At 35.5% G+C, this 23264-nt stretch overlaps 1 protein-coding gene, 1 long non-coding RNA gene and 2 other non-coding genes across 4 annotated transcripts; 3 read left to right on the top strand and 1 right to left on the bottom strand.

Annotated features, from left to right (window-relative positions):
* The first annotated feature begins 463 nt into the window (after positions 1-463).
* Positions 464-9463, top strand: LOC145581688 (protein SIEVE ELEMENT OCCLUSION B-like). Its single transcript, XM_081638718.1, has 7 exons — positions 464-693; positions 798-902; positions 1175-1623; positions 2019-2128; positions 2290-2432; positions 2593-3084; positions 8447-9463. The coding sequence occupies exons 1-7, from the start codon at positions 490-492 to the stop codon at positions 9062-9064; spliced, it is 2121 nt and encodes a 706-aa protein (XP_081494844.1). The 5' UTR covers positions 464-489; the 3' UTR covers positions 9065-9463.
* Positions 9464-9712: 249 nt separating this feature from the next.
* Positions 9713-9868, bottom strand: LOC145583674 (small nucleolar RNA snoR137). The gene has a single exon (XR_014100276.1). It is a non-coding gene; the product is annotated as a small nucleolar RNA snoR137 (small nucleolar RNA).
* A 5549-nt stretch (positions 9869-15417) lies between these two features.
* TRNAT-UGU (transfer RNA threonine (anticodon UGU)) lies at positions 15418-15489 on the top strand. Its single transcript has one exon. It is a non-coding gene; the product is annotated as a tRNA-Thr (tRNA).
* Positions 15490-15554: 65 nt separating this feature from the next.
* On the top strand, positions 15555-21431 carry LOC145581687 (uncharacterized). The gene is made up of 2 exons (XR_014099662.1): positions 15555-16133; positions 21050-21431. It is a non-coding gene; the product is annotated as an uncharacterized LOC145581687 (long non-coding RNA).
* Positions 21432-23264: the final 1833 nt, after the last annotated feature.

The following is a 23264-nucleotide window of genomic DNA, read 5'->3' as shown; positions in this document are numbered from 1 at the left end:
ATTCTAGGTTCATGTTACAAGAAATATGCTGAAAAACCTATAAGAAGTCATTCATTTAGGCAAAATATAATACAATAAAATTATGTGACAGTTGTGATCAGTTAAGATTTCAGAATAAAGAATCCCAGATTTCTCAGACAGTTTAGCCATCAAAATACCAATTACATACAAAGAGGAAAAATGAGAATTCAAGAAGACGAATCGATCTCAGGCAGTAATAGTACCAAAACCATTCGAGTTTCCCAGCATAAGAATCTTTAGACTATCTATATTTAAAGCAAGGACAACTTACAAAGCCAGTCAAGTTCTTATCCTAAAATTCTTAACCTTGCCAGTTGATCAAAACTTTTGACCCTGTTACAAGCAAGGTAGTAGGTTCATTTGACCTTTATTCCAAAAACTAACCATCGAATGAAACTATAAAAGGTATAGAAGGAGAAATATAAAATCAGCAGCTCATTTATTAAAATCCACATATAAACCAAAACAATGGCAAGTTCTACTGCACCTGGCAGGAAACATCGATTCAGGGGTGATAGACATTTGTTCTCGGCTTCTGATGACACAACAATGTTGAACCAACTTCGAGCCACACATGCCCCTGATGGCCGTGACATTGATGTGAAACCTCTACTTCACATCATTGAGGACATCTTTTACCGTGCTGCACCCACCGTCCCTGGCTCTACTCAGGTACAAAATTCCATACTATGCAACTCCATATATAATATTATCTGTGATACACATAAAGTTGGCTGCTATGATTATAGAATTGTCTACAATTGAACATGTAACAGGGAGATCAAGCACACATGGATGCTCTAGATGACAAGGCATTCCAAGCTGGTTATGGAGAGCTGATAGAACTATTGGCATTCACCATAAACAAAATCTCTAACGAGGTTAGTTAAAATCTCAGAAGCTGTTTAACTAGAAACAAGAAAATCTCATATATTATGCAGATAACGAAAAGAGCAGCATATAGCAATGTATTAAAACTATACCTTTATGTAAAAACATAGAGGATCCATATTGTCATTTCGATTAAGTTTTAGTATCAGAAGAAGATATTTGCAATGACATCAACCGGTGGGTCTGCTATTATAAAAACAAACTAGAATAAGACATCAACCAATAAGGATTAACCTGATATGGAGTGAAATTCTTATTACAGATAATTTGCAAGTGTTCTGGAAGTGGAGATGCACATACAACAACTCTGTCAATATTCAACATGGTCTCAAACTACTCTTGGGATGCAAAAGTGGTCCTTGCTCTTGCAGCCTTTGCAACGTATTATGGTGATTTCTGGTTAATTGCCCAGCTCTACACTGTAAACTCATTGGCAAAATCTGTTGCAATCCTTAAGCAACTTCCCGAGATAATGGAGCACCCAGATAGCCTCAAACCCAAGTTTGAAGCAATTGGCAATTTAATCAGAGCCATGGTAAACGTTACCAAATGTATCGTCGAATTCAAGGAGCTCCCACCACAGTACATAACTGCAGATACACCGGTATATGAAAGTGCTGATGCTTTGATCCCAACAGCTGCTTACTGGATCATCAGGAGTATACTGGCCTGTGCATCACAAATTGCGGGTCTAATAAGCATGAGTAACGAGTATGTGATCCTCCCCTTTCTTTTATGAGTCCAATCTGTAACAACAACTCGATCATGATTTGAACATTTCTTAAGCTTTTACTGTAAGGAACATGCTAATTTATGCTCTCTTATAGGATGAATAATTTGAGTAAACCTACCATATTATCACTAATACAAGACATCTTAGTTCATAATATTAGCTATGATGCTTATAAGACATCATTGAAAAATCTATGAAGAGAACTAACATGCAGATAAACTATTCAAGAAGTGATCGATAAACAAGTCAGCAGATAAACAACATTTTGTTACCTGAATTCATACTTCACAGTTTTTGTTTTATCTATTTTAGATTTTCATCTTGAAACTTCACAAGCAGTTAATATGCTAAAATAATGCTTGGATACAATCAGGTATATATCATCAACAACAGAGGCTTGGGAGCTGTCAAGCTTAGCTCATAAGGTCAGCAGCATATATGAACATCTACGAAAGCAGCTAGATCTCTGCTACCAACACATTGGTAAGCTAAAGCTACATACAATCTGTAACAGATATTACCTTTCAGCAATTGTTGAGAAATAAGGATTGAAATAATCACAATGCACATGATAATGTATACTCTATGTACATATTATGCATGTATTCTTGCAAGACTAATTAAATTTTTCTTGTGTAATGCAGATGAAAAGAAACATATAGAAGCATACCAGCTGCTTATTCGCACATTTGAGACACCCCATCTTGACAACATGAAAATTCTCAGGCTTCTGATTTATTACAAGGACGATCAACTGCCCCTTTGGGATTGTTCAGGAAATAAAAGGGTTTGTTTACTGTTTACTCCTCTGCTCCTGTCTGTTGTTGCCCTAGCTAAATTTTATTTTACACAAAAGATGGAGAAGTTTATGATTAAGGTTAAGAGTTGAGCACTTTATAACTGCAAATAAAATAGCTTAGCATTGACCTCAACACATTCTCATACAGGTAAGCATAGATGTATTGAGGAGAAGAAATGTTCTACTACTAATTACAGACCTGGATTTTTCTCGTGAAGAGCTTTCAATTCTTGATCAAATGTACCAAGAATCAAGGCAACACCCAGCAAGGGTGGAGAGTCAATATGAAGTAGTGTGGCTCCCGGTGGTCGACAGATCTTCCCCTTGGGACGATAAAAAACAAGAACAGTTTGGACTTCTACAATCAATGATGCCTTGGTACACTGTTTATCACCCTTCAATGATTGACCCTGCAGTTCTTAGGTATATAAAGGAGGTGTGGCACTTCAGCAAGAAGCCCATGCTTGTCGTCCTTGATCCACAAGGTCGAGTCACTAACCCCAATGCTCTATACATGATGTGGATTTGGGGCAGTCTGGCATTTCCTTTCACCAGAACAAGGGAAGAAGCTCTTTGGGCAGAAGAGAAATGGAGGCTCGATTTGTTGGCAGACGCCATTGAACCAATGATCTTCCAATGGGTATGACAGTCCTATGCTTCCTTTTCTTAAATCCTTGCTTTATCATTGTTTATGTTAGAGCTTTTGCAGCGGAAATGTGACTTCTACTAGATAATATGAAACCGATACCTCACAAAGATAAATAATATTTTGGGATAGACAAATAACCACTATGAAGAAAATAATAATTGTAAGAAAATAAACTTTTCTAAACTTTTGATGTGAATTACAATGAATGAATTACTTAATAACTGCATTACAACCTAAACAATTTATAAGGTCTTACATGCTCTAAATAGATTCTATTACTAAAGAAAACAACGAAACATTTGCTTTCATCCTACCATTCTGCATGCCATCATTTTCTCTCCTCTTAAATTAATCCTTCTTAAATTAGCCATAATTAATTTAGGAATTAATTATGTCCACATATATTCCCACAATTCTCCACCTCGTTCATAATTTGAAAAACATTCAAATTTTGGACGAACAAATTGCGTAATATGTATCCGGTTGCACCATTTTTACGATGACTGCCTACGTACCCTTAACTGGGATCAAACCAATCGTAGTTCCATTTATTTCTCCATGTAATGTCTAACATGGGACAATGTTAAGCAATTCCAAACAGTATTGGAACTTGCTTCCTGACACAACTTTGGTTAACATGTCTGCAGGGTTCTCATTTGTATGCACCTTCATAAGAGAAATACTACCTTCCTCTATGATATCCCGTACAAAATGATACCTGACATCTATATGTTTGGTACGAGCATGATGAACCTGGTTCTTGGCCAAGTGAATAGCACTTTGGCTGTCACAATTTAGATTCACATTATCTAGCTTTAACCCCAAATCATCTAGAAGTCCCCGCAACCACAATGCTTCCTTAACTCTTTCTGCCATAGCCATATACTCGGCTTCTGTCGTAGATAGAGCCACCGTAGCTTGTAACATTGATCGCCAACTAACTGGAGCACCATGTATTTTAAACACATAACCAGTAGTAGATCGTCTTCTATCTAGATCACCAGCATAATCTGAGTCAACAAAGCCACTTATTTGACATGTATCTCCACCAAAGCATAAACCTGTGTCAATGGTACCTTTTAAATACTGTAATATCCATTTCACTGCTTCCCAATGTGCTTTACCTGGGTTCGCCATGAACCTACTAACAACACTGACTGCTTGTGAAATATCTGGACGTGTACACACCATGGCGTACATCAAACTACCAACTGCACTAGCATAAGGTACATTATCCATGTATGCCTTATCTTCCGCTGTAGTAGGAGATTGTTTACCAGAGAGCCTAAAATGTAGAGCCAATGGAGTCACCACTGACTTAGCACCTTTCATTCCAAACCTTTCTATAACCCGCTCAATGTAGCCTTTTTGGCTCAAGAACAATTTCCGGCTTGATCTCTCTCTTCTAATCTCCATACCCAGTATTTTATTTGCAGCGCCCAAGTCTTTAGTCTCGAACTCTTCACCGAGTTGAGTTTTTAACCTATCTATCTCCACCTTGCTTTTTGAAGCAATAAGCATGTCGTCTACATACAATAGGAGATAAATATAATCACCTCCATTAAGTTTGCGAATGTATACACAACAATCGTAAATACTTCTAGAAAATCCTTGTTTTAACATAAAAGAATCGAATCGCTTGTACCATTGTCGAGGAGATTGCTTTAATCCATAAAGTGATTTCCTCAAGCGACATACCTGATTCTCTTTACCCTCAACCTTAAATCCCTCAGGTTGATACATATAAATTTCCTCATCCAAGTCACCGTGTAAGAAGGTTGTCTTCACATCGAGTTGTTCCAGCTCAAGATCTCCATGAGCTACAAGACTCAGTAGCACCCGAATAGAAGTATGCTTTACCACTGGAGAAAATATCTCATTGTAATCAACACCTTCTTTCTGTGCAAATCCCTTGGCCACTAACCTAGCCTAATACCTTATTCTATCTAACTTGGAAGGATCCTCTTTTCTTTTATACACCCACTTACAACCTATAGCAGTCTTTCCCACAGGCAATGGGACTACTTCCCATGTCTTGTTTTTATGAAGATATTGCATCTCTTCTTCCATAGCAACCAACCAACTATCGTTATCCTTGTCTTTGACAGCTTGTTTGAAGGTGACCGGCTCATCATCCTCCACTGAGAGTGCATATTCTACCAAGTTTACCTGCCCGTAATGTCTCAGAGGTTCGTCTGACCCAAACTTCTGAACTAATTTATAATTTCTCTTTGGCTTAGTGGATGCCAAAGAATCCTGTTGCTGCTGTTGTAGTACATGTGCATTTTCCTGCTGAATCTCCTCATGATCCAGATCATCCTCCTCGTCATCTTGAGAAACACCAGGATGCTCCACCTGAACATGACTAGAATCTTGTTGGTTTCTAGATTCTATCTCCACCACTTGAGTATTTGTATTCATACCGACATCATCATCATTAGACACCATAGCTTTCGATAAAGCTACCATAGATCTTTCATCAAAGTTCACATCCCTGCTAATTACAAATTTAGAATCTTCTACACTCCAAAGACGATAGCCTTGAACCCCTTTTGGATACCCCAAAAAGATTGTTTTCTTGGCTCTTTCATCAAGCTTATTATTCTTAACATGATAATAAGCCGTGCACCCAAAGACTCTAAGTCTCGTGTAATCTGCATTTTCCCCTGACCACACCCTATAAGGCGTGTCACCATCTAAATAAGAATGTGGGGATCGATTTACTATATAACAAGCTGTAGCAACCGACTCCGCCCACCATTCTTTGCCTAATCCAGAATTAGAGCGCATACACCTTGCCTTCTCAAGTAGTGTACGATTCAATCTTTCCGCGACTCCGTTCTGTTGTGGTGTGTCTCTGACCGTCCAGTGTCTCACAATGCCTTCCTGATCACAAAACTCCTTGAAAGCTCCTTCTGTGTATTCGGTACCATTATCAGACTGTACAGTTTTTAGCTTTCGACCTGTTCTGTTCTCAACCATTGCTCTCCATCGCTTGAAAATGTTGAATACCTCATTCTTATGCTTAAGAAAATAAATCCAAGAATATCTAGAATGATCATCAAAAAATGTAACAAAATACTTGGAACCACCTTTGGAAGCAACTTTAGCCGGACCCCAAATATCCGTATGCACATAGTCTAACAATCCTCTGCTCTTGTGCTTGCTTGTAGAGAACTTCACCCTGTGTGCTTTTCCATACACACAATGCTCACAAAATTCCATTTGTGGCTTCTTCATGTTTTTCAACAAACCTTGTCCACTAAGCAATGATAGACCCTTTTCCGACATATGCCCAAGGCGCATATGCCATATCCTCGTGCATTCTGTTTGGTCTTTACTTCCACTAATTCCAACGGCTAAATCACCTGTTACAGTTGTCCCCAAAAGAGGATAGAGATTACCGTGACGAATTCCCTTCATCACTACCAAGGAACCACGAACAACTTTTAAAACTCCATTCTCCAAGACTATTTTGCAACCATTTTTCTCTAATAACCCAAGAGAAATAAGGTTCTTCCGCAAATCTGGGATATGTATCACATCCTTCAAGGTTATTATTGTTCCATCATGCATCTTGACTCGTATAGTACCTAACCCAATAGTCTTACAAGCATGATCGTTTCCCATCAAAACAGTACCACCATCCAAACTCTGGTAAGTTGTAAACCACTTCCTGTTTGGGCACATATGGTGTGATGCACCTGAATCAAGCATCCATTTACCGGATATCTCATTGCATTGTTCTGAAACTGAGTAACAATAATCATCCTCGTCATTTGAGACAAAACTAGCTTCTTGTTTTTCATGTTGTTTTCCTTTGGAGTTGTCGTTGTTGTTCTTCTTGAATATTACCTTCTTATTTGGGCAATTAGCTTTAAAATGACCAAGCTCACCACATTTGAAACATGGCCTTTCCGCAAGAGGTCTAGATTTTGATCTAAACTTTCCTCCCTTGCCTCGCCCTCTTTCATTAGTCCTTCCTCTGTTTGCAAACAATCCCTGAGCTTGTTCGTTGTGTTCTCTTCCATTACTAGACATCATTCCGCTTGTAGCAACCTTTCGAAGGTCATCCGCCAAAAGCGATGTTCTAGTCTCATCCATGGTTAGAGTATCCCCCACAAGCATCAATGTTTGAACTAGATTTTCATAGGATTTCGGTAATGAAAGCAATAACATGAGTGCTTGGTCTTCCTCATCTACCTTCACATCAATATCCTTCAAGTCTGATATAATCCTATCAAATTTATTAATATACTCCCGTATTGAGGTGCCTTCTTCCAACTTGCATGTATACAATTTGGATTTTAAGTAGATCCTATTTGTTAGAGTTTTTGTCATGAAATTAGTCTCTAACTTTGTCCACACGCCAGCAGCCGTTGCTTCTTCATTTACCAAGAACGCAACGTCCCTCTCAAGGCATAAGATTATAGCCGCTCGTGCTTCAAGATCTAATTCTTCCCAATCCTCATCCTTCATGTCCCCGGGTTTTTGTTCTTTTCCCGCCAATGCCTTATGCAACTTTTGTGATACAAGCAAATTTTTCATTTGCATCCTCCAATAGGAAAAATCATTTTTACCATTGAATTTTTCAATTTCATATTTTCCAACTTTAACCGTTCCACTAGTAGATGCCATTATAATTAATTTCAAAATCAAAAATTGTACCACTTAAGATTTTGACGGCAGCTCTGATACCAATTGTTAGAGCTTTTGCAGCGGAAATGTGACTTCTACTAGATAATATGAAACCGATACCTCACAAAGATAAATAATATTTTGGGATAGACAAATAACCACTATGAAGAAAATAATAATTGTAAGAAAATAAACTTTTCTAAACTTTTGATGTGAATTACAATGAATGAATTACTTAATAACTGCATTACAACCTAAACAATTTATAAGGTCTTACATGCTCTAAATAGATTCTATTACTACAGAAAACAACGAAACATTTGCTTTCATCCTACCATTCTGCATGCCATCATTTTCTCTCCTCTTAAATTAATCCTTCTTAAATTAGCCATAATTAATTTAGGAATTAATTATGTCCATATATATTCCCACAGTTTATAATAATGCACATATTATAGTTCTATAGTGTACAAGCAAAGCATCAATTTACAGATATATGACATGATTGACCAGCATCTGTTATGCATGTACAAATGCATAATTTATAATTTATCAAACAGATAAAAATGTAATATAAAAGTGTAGCGAATGTCATGCAAACACTAAAGATTGAAAAGACAGCTGTTAGTTTAATGGACACCAAAAGCAAAGCTAATGTTGTAAGAGCATGAAGTCTTGTTTTTTTTATTCAGCTCATGAGTGTACTTTGTAACAGATGCAAGACCAGAAATTTATATGTTTGTACGGAGGAGAAGACCTGGAGTGGATACAGAAATTTACCGCCAAACTACATAATACTGCACAAGCTGCTCAAATTCCACTCGAGATGTTATATGTTGGTAAAAGCAACCTCAAGGAAAAAATCAGTAAGATCAATAAGGAGATTACTGCTCAGGGCTTGAGCCATGTACTGCCTGAAGTAACTCTAGTGTGGTACTTCTGGGTGCGGCTAGAGAGCATGTGGCACTCCAAGGTGCAACAAGGAAAGACGGTGCAGGATGACCCCATTATGCAAGAGATAGTAACAATGATGAGCTTCGATGCAGGTGATCAAGGGTGGGCTTTGATCAGCTGGGGGGCAACAGAGATGACCAAAGCCAAGGGTGAGACCATCATGATGTGCTTGGATAAATTTGACGAATGGAAAGACGATGTCCCAGTGAAAGGCTTTGTGCAAGCAATAACCGATTATTTGCAAAGAAACCAAACACCACACCACTGCAATCGTCTCATTCTACCAGGCACAACTGGGAGCGTTCCAGATAAGGTTGTTTGTGCAGAATGTGGCCGTGCCATGGAGAAATTTATCATGTATCGCTGCTGTACTGACTAAGAAATCTCACATTATAGGTCTTCCACAATAAGAAGCATAGCACAAGAATAAAATAAACCTAACCATATGTCCATTATAACTGATCATTTGTTGTAAATTTAGTACTAATACAGAGAGTTGAAAGAAGGTAAGAATGTATTAATGTCTCAATAAATTCCGAGTTATCGATGTACTGTAGTAATTTGTTTAACCAACTTTAATCTTCTACATAAATTATACATTCAAGTTTTTCAAGAGTCCAAAATTCAGGTCCAAAAGTCCAGTCTTCCTAAACCATTATATCAAGTCTGTGTATCGCCCTGAACCACAACAGAATTAACATTTCCAACAGCCACACCAGTGTAATGAACAATAATGTGGAACCCTTAACTTTTTTATACTCCCTCCGTCCCTAATTACATTCCTATTTCTCTCTGTAATTCAACATAGCATCAAATCCAACATCTTATAACATCATTAAAAAGTTTTCATGTAACAAACCACAATACAACCCCAAATCCAAAACTAAACTTTCAAGAATATTCACAAGATTATAGATTCAACAAAACTTATTTTAAACATTAGTATTAAAATAAACAACTAAGTTGCACCCAAAAACATGAACTTCAATTCAATCGCAATCAAATGCGTTAAAATTGAAAGTATCAAAAATGTACCAGTAGACAGGTAACGCGATGAAAGTAAAGAGATTAATAGTTTAATCCATTCATCGAGCTGTTTAAGACTGGCAATTTTAATCAATTTATGCTTCGGAAACTAGAACACTTCTCATTTACAGGGAGAGAGTTCACCATATGAAGCAACAATAAATTCAATTTTAATTAGAAAATTAAATGTCACAAATTCGAACTTCAAAATGCAAACTACGAATCAAAAATTAAATCGCAGTTGCAAAAGATTTGAAAAAAATCAAATCGAAGTTGAAATTGCAAGATTATTAATATATGCTCCCCTTGACACGTTCATCGGAATCGAAAAAAGCCGATTAACGCAACGCCTCGTGAAGCAAATTTGCAGAAAATTGATAAATTACAAAATAAAATGCAGGGAAGTGTTGGCTGAAAATGATGAGAAACAAAAAATGAGGGAGGTTGAAGACGATGAATTAGGGTTTCTTCGAATAGGTGAAGACGATTTGGGAAGAGGAAGATTGATTTGGGGTTTTATAAGAAGGTTGAAAATAAGGGTTGGAGGACGATGGAAAATTATGGGCCTTCTTTCAAGATCACGGCCCAATCTTCAAAGTGAACGAGCAATTTTTTTTTAAGGGGCCTAGGGGAGTCAACGTAAACTATGGGAACATCGTAGTTAGGGTCTGTTCCCATTGAATGAAATGAGCTGAATTACACTGAGTTGAGCTAAAAATAATCTGATGAAAACAGGGCCTTAGTTATGTCCGGAGAACAAGGGATAGCTCAAGTGGTGAGAGTTTCTCTTCCGGTTTTAAAGGATTTTGTGATCAATTCTCACCCCCACCCTTGTAGCTCTCTAAACACCAAAAATATAGTTAGTTATGTGCGATGATTTTTATTTTATTTTGCCTTACTCATTATGTCACAACACTCAAACTTTAGTTATTGCCTCGGCTCTACAATATTTTATCTCATCTATACAATACGTCCAAAAATTGTGGACCCAGAATTGAAACCAGTACCAACTGGGTCCTTAATTTTGGACCCGGAATTAGAATTGGTGAAACTGATTTCGGTTCCAAAACAAGGTACCCTCAGTTTTTGCTCACCTCTAGTTGTTGATAGCATTAATGAAAGAAAAGAAGCAAAAATTATAGGTATAAATGTCCGGACATTATTTTTTAAGAGTTTAAAAATTGAGGCAATTAACATTAATGAGAACAAACAAGTAAGGCCCCATTCTTTAGAGCTGATCTGCTCTGCTTTGATCTGCTCTACTTAAAAATAATACTTAATATTGAATTATTATAATAATAATTAATATTTAATAATAACAATAAATAATTAATGTTTAATATTAATAATAATATTAAAAATTAATATTTAATAATAATAATAAAATTTAATATTTAATAATAATAAAATTTAATATTTAATAATAATAATAATAAAATTTAATATTTAATAATAATAAAATTTAATATTTAATAATAATATTATTATTAAAAATTAATATTTAATAATAATATATAATTAATATTTAATAATTATTATAATAATTAATATTGAATAATAATAATAATTAATATTGAATAATAATAATAATAAATATTTCACAATAATAATAACAAAAAATTAATATTTAATAATTATAATATTAATAATAGTAATTAATATTTAATAATTATAATATTAATTATAATAATGAATATTTAATAATAATAATAATAATGATAATAATAGTAATAATAATACTTATTATTATTAATAATAATAATAATTGATTTTTTATAATAAAAATTAATATTTAAAGATAATAACTAATATTTAGAGATAATACTAATTATTGATTTTTAATAATAATAATAATAATTAAATAATATTTTATAATAATTGTTATTATAATAATTAATATTTAATAATAATATTGAATGTTTATAATAATAATGCGATAATATTAATAATAGTAGTAGTAGTAGTAGTAATACTATAATAATAATATTATATTATTATTATTACTATTATTATTATTATTATTATTATTATTATTATTAGTAGTAGTAGTAGTAGTAGTAGTAGTAGTAGTAGTAGTAATAATAATAATAATAAAACTAATAATGAAATCTGCTCTGCTTCAATCTACTCTACTCTGCTGAAATCTGCTCTACTATACTCTGCTGAAATCTGCTCTGCTTTGCCTAGAAGCTTAAAAGAACAGGGCCTAAATAAGCAATTTAGAATTTTAGAGCCTCAGAGCAACTCCAATGGTTGTAGTTAGGGACTTGCATGCAATTTCATTAATTGTCTAACTACTAACTTGACCATTGGAGCTAGAAAACTCAATTAGCTTGGCTAGTCAAGCTAATTTGCTTGGGAATTAAACTTGCCAAATTAAAATAAAAATGCTCATTGCATAAATTAAGGTCTTTCCATGTATTTTCTATCCAACAACTACTATAAAGCTAATAGCTAGCCATTGGAGCAAAAAGTAGCTAAAATGATAATTAGCTTAAAAGCTTATGTGGCATATTAAGCTAATTGTCAAATTAGCTTGCCATTGGAGTTGCTATTAACTCCAATGGAAAACTAATTGTCAAATTAGCTACTTGTCAGTTGTCACATAAGTTTTAAGCTAATTGTCATTTTAACTACTTTGAGCTACAATGGCTAGCTAGCTTAGCATTTAAATAAACCCCACCTCCTTAATTAACTTCTTTATTTTATTTAGTTTATTCTTTTTTAAAAAAAATGGCAAGTTTTTTCCAAGTAAATTAGCTTGTTTGGCTAAACTAATTACATTTTCCAGCTCCAATGGTCAAGCTAGTAAATAGGGATTACATAATATTGTAATCAAGTCCCTATCTACAACCATTTGAGTTGCTCCTATTGTTCAAACACTATTAATACGAGTTATCTTAAACTTTTTAAAAGGTAAAAAAGGAAGAGAAGAACTTTACTTAATCAATACCTCGGGTAAAGAATAAGGAAATCCCCACCAAAATAATATTAGTTGAATTTGATTTCATGGTTAATAAGCTATGAGGTTAAACCTTTAACCTAAATACCATGTTTGGTTAACCTTATTTTTATTTATAGAAAAAATTAATAAGTTCACATCAGATTAGATCATATCAATAAAAATAAGATCTTATGCAATATATCGTTTTATGTGTGGTTTTTATCGCTAAATATCTTTTATTTTATAATGACAGAAAAAATAAAAAATACACTTTTAATAAATACAAATTATTACAAATTTAACAAAACACCAACTCTTATAGATTATCGTACACATAAGATCAAATTTTGATCAAATCAGACAACCAAATTAGATTAGATCAGCAAACATATGGTGAACTAAACAAAGCCTAAGTCAAGCATTGTTTAATAGTGGATGACACATATTTTGTTAATAATAAATGAGATGATACATTTCCAAACTCTTTTTGCATCATTATGTTTTAAGCTCAATTTCATATCCCATTATTTTTGGGGTTCAAATCTTTCCAATCAAAGGTGTTTGGAAGACAAAAGTGGTAATCCTTACCATTACCCCCCCGAGTCAAATCCAGCACTTAACTCTTAAATTTTGGACCATTGAATAGTGGGGGTTGTAGTTTGATATTCTTGTCGTTAAACAAATTAAAATATGCATGGTACAATGATTACAACCTTTCATGATATGATAGATAAGGTGAACGCCAGAGTTTCTTCATGGACTTCGAAATCACTCTCGTAGGTAGGTAGATTGGTGCTCATAAATGTTATCTTCTCAGCCCTTTTCGCTCATGTGTTCTCACTTTTCCTAGTACCGAAGAAGATTACAGACACCCTAGATTCTCCGTTTAAGAGATTCTTGTGGGCATCTAAGGGTAACGATAGATCCATCCATTGGAGAAACAAACATCTCTTAGAGCTTCCTCTAGGAAATGGTGGATTGGGAATACGGATATGGGAATGTTCAACAGGGCCCTCTTATACAAGTACGCTAGGAGATGCCAGGATAACCCATCTAGCCTGCTTAGTATGATATATAGGGCTAAATACAAGCAATTGTCGCCCTGCCGCTGGAGGCTGTTGAGAGTGGGTTGGAAAAGGGTCACTGGTCATGAGGCATCAAGGGTATCATTCGTGTGGCAACACAAATGAAAAAGCACACCATTTGAAAGCTAGGCAAAGGAAGTCAGATAAGATGCTTCGAGGATGCATGGATACAAGGACGACCCCCGACAGCTAGGGGTGATGTCTTGGACACAGACATAGAAGGCATTCAACTGGCACTCCAGTTGATAGACCCAAGCACGAGAAATTGGAAAGCTCCGCTGATCTGGAAACTATTTGAGTTCAATGACACCCGAGCAACCCTCAGCATGCATGTTCCTGCCAATGAGGAGGAGGATACACGATTTTAGGGCCGCACAATCTTGAGTAACTACTCAGTTAAGTCAGGGTATAATGTCCTAATTTTTGAGAGTGAAGGACACTCCAGATTAGAGAGCCACTCCACCTTTTGGAGGAAATTTTGGGTAATTCCCTCACTTTCGAAAATCAAGCTGTGTTGTGTGGAAACTTTGTAATAATGCACTAGCAGATAAGATAAATTTGGGGAAAAGAGGGGTGACAGTAGACCCCGTCTGCGTGTTATATGGGATGGAGGTTGAGTCCCGGGGGTTGTTTAGAGATTGTGAATGGGCCTCTAGATTGTGGGCTGCATTAATATTGGGGTTCAATACTCGAGCGAGTAAAGGAATCCCAATAGACCAATGGGTGAAGTCATGGATCCATGTTTTAATAAGAGAGGACAAATTGGGGTTTGAAAGAATAAACTCCCTGTTTGTAGGCCTTTAGGCCATCTGGAACTATAGGAATAAGGTCAATTTTTCTTAATATTGATCTGGATCCGGCTGCACTAATGGAGACTATAAGTTGGTGGGAAAAAACATATGTTGAAGCAGTGGCACACCCAGCAGAACGAAAGGAAGCAACAACTGACAAACAAGGTAAAGACCCCCTTTCATCAACATGGGGCAGGAATCGGCAGGATTTGTTCGAGCTATCATTCATGTGGATAGGGCATGGAAGAAGAGAAAAGCACGTGTAGGAATTCCTAGAAGTGGTATTGGATGGAGCTGCAAAGAAGCTGCTGGAGGGACCATCATTGAGAAAGGTGAGCTATTAGTCTTATGTGAATCCTCGCTTCATGCAGAACTTAGCGGAATTCTTGTGGCGATGGAATGGTTCTATGAGAACCAACTCCAAGAGATCCAAGTGAAACGGATTGCCAGCTAGCGATCCAGTTCCTAAAATCACCATCAGCGGAACCAGTACAGCTACAACACCTCCTTAAGGAGATTATTGCTAAGGGAAGTTTACTTTTGTTTTGTAATATTATCTATGTATCTAGACTAGTCATTCAGGATGCCCACGACCTAGCAGTTCAAGCTAGGAACAGGGAACCCCAATGACCTTAGGTTTTTGCTTAGTGCCTGTAAAAAAAAAAAATAAAATAATTACAACCTGTTGGCATTTAGAGTATGTGTGACTAGAGATTCATTTTATGGCAAATTCCTGTATGAAGATTACTATCAAACACTTGAGAGTGTATTAATAACGTAATTAGGTAGATCAAAATAGAAATATTAAGAGCAAGTCAAAATTTGATGAATCAGACTTTGTAAGTCTTTAAGCCAATAATATTTCAGCGAAACACGTAAACAGAAAGCCCTTATAGCTCAGTGGTAGAGCGCCAGTCTTGTAAACTTGAGGTCCGTAGTTCGATCCTGCGTGAGGGCATTATTAATTATTATGTGCTTCTTCTATTTTTTTTTCCCACACTCTCTTTCCTAGTTCAATAAACCCTTGCTACAAAACTTTTGCCCTAATTTCCTCTCTTCTAAATCTGTTCTCCCAAAAATTTAAACAAATCAAAGTTCATACTTCAGTATGCTCAAATTCCCAGAATTTTTTATCCTAAATCCCTAATAAACTCAATCTTTTTAAGCATTTTCCACATTATTTTTCTCCTACCCAGAAAAACATGGCTCGGCTTTTGCGAGAACTAATTCGCAGACCATCTTCCACCAGATTCATTGCAACATTTACCCATCAAAACCCCACAAATCTCTCTCCTCCATTGTTGTTTAATCAATCATTTCTTCTTGGTCAAACCAAGTTTGACCATGGAGATGGGTTAAACCCTAGCAATCAGGGTTTAATGGAAGTTACCCATTTCAGCAAATCGCAGATTTACCCGAGTTTTTCATTTGGGTATTTTTTGGACCCGGTTTCACCACCTTGGTTGGGGTTCGGACCCGAAATGGAGGACCCGGGAATGATGTGGGCTGATAGTGTGAAGAAGAAGAGGAAGAAGAAGATGAACAAGCATAAGTATAAGAAGCTCAGGAAACGTCTTCGTCGAAAGACTAAGACTTGATCAGGTTTTCCCTCCTTCATTGTTGTTTGAACAATTATTTAAGATTTTGTGTTACTTTGTTTGTGGTTGTTTGTTCTTGTGATTGTACTACTTTGTGCTATGACATTGTATGTATAACCTGTTCTGAAAGTTGGATTAAGCTATTTGCAAGCATTTCTATGTGATTTTGTTGTATTTTGGAACTTTATGAGACTTTGATGTACTATGGTATAACAGAGGTGGTAGGAGTGGTGTTAGCTTGAAGGCGGAACTCTGCTGTAGTAGTGTTGTTAATAGTTTGTGTACTTGTTTGAAATGAATACGGGATTGATTCTACAATGCGAGGATGATTATAGTTTGAGTGTAGCAATATTTTTAGCTGCTTGATCGCTGGTTCACTATGTGTAATGCATGAGTGATGTTAATTGGTATGGGTTTATTCCTTTAAGCTGATATGCCGTCGGATGTAACTATTGTCACTGCTCACGATACATTTTTAGACAAGGGATAGTATTCAGGATCTTATTTCGTGTCTGGCAACAGAGCAATTAACAGCAGCGTACTCGTGAAAAGAATCGATTTCCCAATATTTGCACACCAATGCTCCTTTTGTGTGTCTATATCACATTATCGATTGATATAAGGATGCTGCTACCCTACACTTTATCATGATATTGTTATTGTTTGGCATACACGTTTTGATGATCATAAGTGTCATATGGACTAAGATGCAGTCTGACCGAGAGCTATTGCTCTAAACCTCTAAGTTAGGTACTGCATTTGATATGTTGCTAGGCAGGACTTCTTTACAATCGTCCATCTTTCAAACTTTGACTTATTAGTTCAATAGTCAACACACCTAAGTGGAACAAAAGACAGTCTTGGAACTTTGACGGCATCAAAGTGGATTTTGAAACAGACATGATTATGAGGTTAAGTTGGATTTTCCTATCTGTTTTTAAAGTTGTAGCCTCCTTTGATTATCCTATTGGCTATCTAGCTATTTAATCACACTGTATGTTTAGGGTACATTTTTTTGTCGAGGGATAGTATAGAGGATTGTTTTCTTGTGTCCTGTAACTGAGTTATATAACCAGTTTATTTGTGAAAAAAGTCAATTGCACACTGATTCTTGCCTTTTAGTGCTCCTTTTGGGTATCATGTGCTGTTATACGAAGTATCAATTTTGATTTTATTGGATGCTGCTACCCTACCTAAACCTTTATCATGTGTTGTTATACGAAGTATCAATTTTGATTTTATTGGATGCTGCTACCCTACCTAAACCTTTATCATGATATTGTTTTTATTCTATCTCATGTCATATAGATTTTGATGGTAATAGGATTTATGTAGATTAAGGGCCTGTTCATATTTACTGAACTGAGCTGAACTGAACTGAACTGAACTGATTGGAGCTGAACTGAACTGAACTGAACTGATTGGAACTGAACTGAACTGAACTGAACTGATTGGAACTGAACTGAACTGAACTGAATTGAATTAAGCTGAAATGAATATTTTATGTGAGAGGGAAATTAAGAGCTGAGCTGAACTGAACTGAACTGAACTGAACTGATTGGAACTGAACTGAACTGAACTGAACTGATTGGAGCTGAACTGAACTGAACTGAAATTAAGTAAATATGAACAGGCCCTAAGTTTTTGTCTAACATTATCATTTGGGCCTTCCCGAACTTAGTTTTATAAGAGCTATTGATCAAATATTCTAAATTAGTAAAAGTAGTAAACCTGCTGTTGGCAAATTTTTTTTTTTCCAATCATTCACCTTTTTAACTTTGAGTTATTAGCTCAGTAGTCAACACACCTAAGAGGAACAAAAGACTGTCTTGAAACTTTGATGGCATCGAAGTGGAATTTGAAGCAAACAGACTTCCTGCTTTCAAAGCTGTAACCTCAGTTGATTTTGCAATTTTGGAGATAATATGACTATTTCAGTGGCCAAGTAAAGTTTTCCACTTAAATTAGTGTCTTTAAGGAGAAAAATTGCTGAGATTATTGGTTAGTTGGATAATTTACCTATCTGCCATAAAACTATACAAGGAGGTATTAGGTGTAGGTGTTGTGATTGAAAGAAGTCCAAAGCCCATGTAAAAAGGTACTCTCCTGAAGACAAAATCACTGCCCTAAGGTGAAAAGCTGCCACTTATACATGGAGCCTTAACTTGGAACTCTGTATATGCTGTTGCACTAATGAAGCAGGTTGTTCTTCATGCTCGGCTGCTATACAGTTCGAATTCCTTCGTTCATAAATGTGGCTGTTATGATTCTTGGAACACGTAGTACTCGATACATCTTATTGTAATGAATATAATCCAGTGTGAATGTCTCTTTTCCCTTGGCATTTCTTTCTTAATTATCATTTTTCCATGTTAAGATATTTGACTCCTTAAATTTCTCTTACATTGATTCATTCTTCTATGAATGTTATTTCTTATGCGAGAACCTTTTTTGCACAAGACTTAGATTGGAGGGAGAGTTACACTTTTAGCTGCTCTTTGTTTCAAAATTGACCTTGATTCATTTATTTTGACTTCCAAAAAGAACTAGTGTGAGTAGTATCTGAAAATCCCGGTTGAATTTTCACTAACCAAATACCTTTGGTACAACTCTGTTATGAGAATTTAATTTTAACAAGTCTTTGGCTATCAACATAGGCATTTATTTGTACCAACCCAATTTTCTATTGCCAAAGTATTGTCAATGATGTAAGTCAATTGCTAGTAAATGCAATTTTATGTGGCAGCTCCCTGTTTTCAGATGATAGGCAAAATTAATTGCTGTACTCTCTAATGATGTCCACAAACCTCTGCAATTCTATGAGGATTGTGTATCTAGTATAACCTGTACACAAGTGGCATCACTTGCAACTCATTTTTCTTTTTCATGTCCTTAATGTAGCTTAAAAGTCATCACCCTGCACTGCCTCTCTATGGCATAGGGCTCTTCTGATGTCAGAAATTTTCAAGAGTCCTCAAGACCATTAACTCAATGCTGCCCAAATGGGTGATTAGCAATTGACATTTGCTGATCATGGTAGATGTGATGGGGATAGAGGACTCACTAACAATTCCTAGGTTTTGTACAATTCAGTGACGCTATATTTTTCTTGGAGGTTTTCTCAAGTACTGTGACGAAGGAAATTTGATAAGTCTTGTGTGTGTTGATTGACAGGTATTAGGACTACTTCTGAAGTTCTGAGTCCCTGAGCCAGTCAGGATTGTCGTCAGTCTGTACTCTGTAGGGCATGATAGTCGCTATTCCTTTTAATGTTTCTTTTATTATCTAGCTAATGAACACGAGGGAACGGTGTTGTGCTCAGTATGCACTGTTATGGGATTAGAATAATTGATAGTGTGAATTGTTGTGACCAATTTGTCCTCATAATGAGCAATCAGTCCATCTGTGGGTTCCAATTTTCTAGAAGCAGTCTGTCGATAAGTTTTGCCTGTCCATCTGTGACCAATTTGTACTCATAATTGGAAGTTGGGTTGCTACTTTAAAAGCAACATTCTGGTGTTAATTAGACTAATTGGACAATTACAACCTGCTTTGTTTTACGATGATACCTTTAAAGCTTTCCTCTCCGCAGTGTTACTGTTAACCATCCTCAATTTTGATGCTAATTATATAACTAAAGACATTCAATCTTTACACAGTAACACTAACTTCTCTGCCCCTCCCTTAACTAATTGAGCTCCCTACTTTTCTCTATAAGATTCCCTCAATAATTTGATTTTGACTCTTTTCTTGTAAACAACCTCGTGGACTGTCGATGCAAACTTTGGTATCTTATCCATTACTTGCTCAGTGAAAGCTGGAGCATCTAAGCTCTTTTGGCTAGATTTTCTTGGAAAACTTTGAAAGCTCTGACTTCACCTGTATTTTAGTAAATTTTTAGTTTATGATTTCCTCCCTACTATAATCTTTATAGCACTGTAAGCTAATTTAGTAGCAAAAGTAAATGCTAATTGATGACTAATTGATTTAAATTATGTGGCCTATCCTGTACCAGACACTGCCAGATTGCCTGATTCTGTTCACAATGCTTTTGTGGGTATAATTGCCAACATTTTTAGTAATCAGTAACCCAGGGTTTCTCTTTAGAGCGTTGATATTCTAAGTACTTTTTTCTAGTGTTGGGGCTCCTATGAAATTACTTTAGTTACCAATCAGGCAATCAGGAAGATAGTTCAACTTTTATTTGATTTATCTATGTTGATTGCCTGTTTGGTAATTAGAGTTTTTTTTTATTATTTTTATTTATTTATTTATTTATTTATTTATTTTTTTTTTATAATTCATCACTTAAAAGTTGCAATGGAATTGTATGTCTACTCAACTACTACATCCTATTGCTGTCAGGCTCCTTCCATTTATATGTTTGAAATAGTTTCCTGTTACAGGCTTTTCAGACTATATTTTTCAGCTTATCTTGTCATTGCGTCCAGCAACTCGAGCATATAATTCTATAAGAAGATAGTTTTGTTCTTTACATTGTAACTTTTAGTTGAGGAAGGAACTTCTGCTGGATATCCCTATTCTTAAGTATATCTAATGAAGAATTTTAGACCCTTTATTTTGTTGTTGTGATTTGATTGATAATGTAAAGCATTTTCCTAGTGAGTTTTTGTACTTCTGGGCCAATTTTTTGCATTCCTGATCTTGTTCAATTGTAACTTTTCTTGCAAAGACTTCAGGTCTTTATACACTTTTATATCCATGTCGTGCATCTCTTGCCATGAAATAACAAACCTTGAAACTATTGACGATGTCTGATTATCTCAATGATAGAACAATCTTGCAATGTTCTTTATTACATCTATGAGGTGACTACTATATGTCTGCGTGAGCTCAAATACTAGAATGTCTTGTATAATTTATAATCATTGTATTTTTATTTTTTTTGCTTCTCTCCAGGTTTCCATGTATATTAATGTTGAACTGCGACCTACATATGGTGTTTCCAGTAGGGTTACTTTGCCGAGCTTCACTTCATTTTTGGCGGTATTTTGGAATTCTTGGCTGCAGCATGCCTGGCACATGCATTTTCGGCCGAGCTTCTCTTATGTTTCTGCACCTTCTTGTGGACATGGATTCACACTTAACATTTCAAGCCTGTAACCCATTGTTGGCTTGAAAACTGTGGAGTGTTTATTCTGTTTTCTTATTATTTCAGGTGAAGACTTCAATAGGAAATAAACTAGGGTATACACATCTCATCTTCAAATTTTTGGTTAAACACATCTTCAAATAATTTTCACAATTTTTGAGGAATTTCAATTTATGTGTTGTTTTTCAAGATGTTCTTCTCTGCTTCTCATGCTCCCTTTTGGTTTTTGAAAATTATTTCTTTGATCAAAATATTTGAAATCGTCTATTGTTCTTATTTTTAGACAGATTTTTCACTTCAACCTTAGGTGGGATAAAGTGAATTCAAAAGTTGTAGTCTTTAAATTGTGAAAGGAGATGTTGAGCCAACTAGGCCAACCTGTGGGACTTTTTGTTGCTAGAATTTCATATGACCTGAGGATGGAGGGCACTAGGGCAGCGCCCTGTCAAGTGAGGTAGCCGGGGTTGCTGTATGCTGAGGGGTGTATGTTAAGAAATAGACCACATGACCGTAGTGTCAAAGCATGTAAGGAAAGCTACATTCCTGTCGGATTATAAATTCTGCTGGAGGGTGGCATATGTGCAGACACCCCATCGCTTCACAGACTAGAACGAGATTATCTGCTTCACAACGCGGCATTAAATCATTTTACTGAGGTAGCTAATATCCACACGGAAATGTAACACTTCGTAAAAAGTTTATTTGTCGATTAAGAAGAATACCACATTGAAAAGCATGAGCAGTGGATCGAATACTTATTCTGTATTGATTTACAGCTGTTGTTAACTTTTTCTTGATGGCTCCAACCTCCGGTCCCCGCTCGTACTTTTCATGATGAATTTGATGCTAGAACTTATATTTTTTCGTACACCTGTGAGACCAAATAATGGACCTTCATGATATTTCATTTTCCGAACGATTATGCTAAATAATCATAATCTTCCCAGAAAATATGAACATAATGCTTTTGATAATCAACAACATAATCTGATGCATTCTCTACTTGTTTTAGATTGTAATTCAAGCACCTAAGCCTAACACATTTCTCTAACAAGCCCAACCCAACATGGTTTCGTCCCATGAAGCTACTCACAAGTTTACTCTCGCCGTTTCCTTTTGTGCTTCCTGCTTAAAATTTTTTTGTGCAACGGAAAAAGTTTAAGTATAGTGAACAAAAAGAAACTGAAAGAGTATACCGTTTGATCTTAAAATTAAGAGATTTGCGTGGACTCAACCGCTATGCGTCTATGCTAAAGTCAAATCTGAGGCTAGTGTGGAGTTGTGGACCAATGAATACACTATAGGTTTCTGAATTCGATCGATTAGTTATGCATCACAATCTATCAATACTTTATACTTGGAAATATATTATGGTTTAGACAACAAGCATTTCACAAACAATATCATGCTAGAAATATTCCAATTCAAATATTCAACCTCATGGTTTGAAATTAAAAGGTAGGTTAGGTTTCTATCACTCATATAAGCAATGTACTGATGTAGAGTATAAGACTATATTCTCCATAACTTATTTCATAAACTTATTAATTATTATGTTATAATTAGAATATATTAAATCATACTAGAACTATCTGGTTCAAATTTGACATGAATGTTTAATATCCATTAAACATCTTTTTTCAAGTAAAAAATAAATAAAAATTCTAAAAGGTAATTGTAAAAAAGAGTACTAGATGAATCATCTTCTTAAACAATGCCATAATCTTTTCAATACTTTCTTCATTTCACAATACATGCAATACTTAAAACTTAACTTTGATGATAAAAGTTTATGTTGTCCTTTACCTAAGATTTAAATTTTAATTGAACTTTGATTGCATGTGACTATTTGCTTTTTTGATGTTTAAAGAGCCACAAGAGTAGGTGATGAGAATCGATCACAGGATAATATGAAATCGAAAGGGAAGCTCTAACAACCATTTGAGCTATCCCTCACTCTCACCTTTAACAATTTGTGAATATGAAGAAAATGAGTCCTTGTGATAATTAATTTGTTTCATT

The sequence above is a fragment of the Chenopodium album genome, chromosome 15 (genome assembly GCF_948465745.1).
Source record: "Chenopodium album chromosome 15, dcCheAlbu1.1, whole genome shotgun sequence".
Taxonomy (NCBI): Eukaryota; Viridiplantae; Streptophyta; class Magnoliopsida; order Caryophyllales; family Amaranthaceae; genus Chenopodium; species Chenopodium album.
This window is presented reverse-complemented; position numbering and strand designations above follow the sequence as displayed.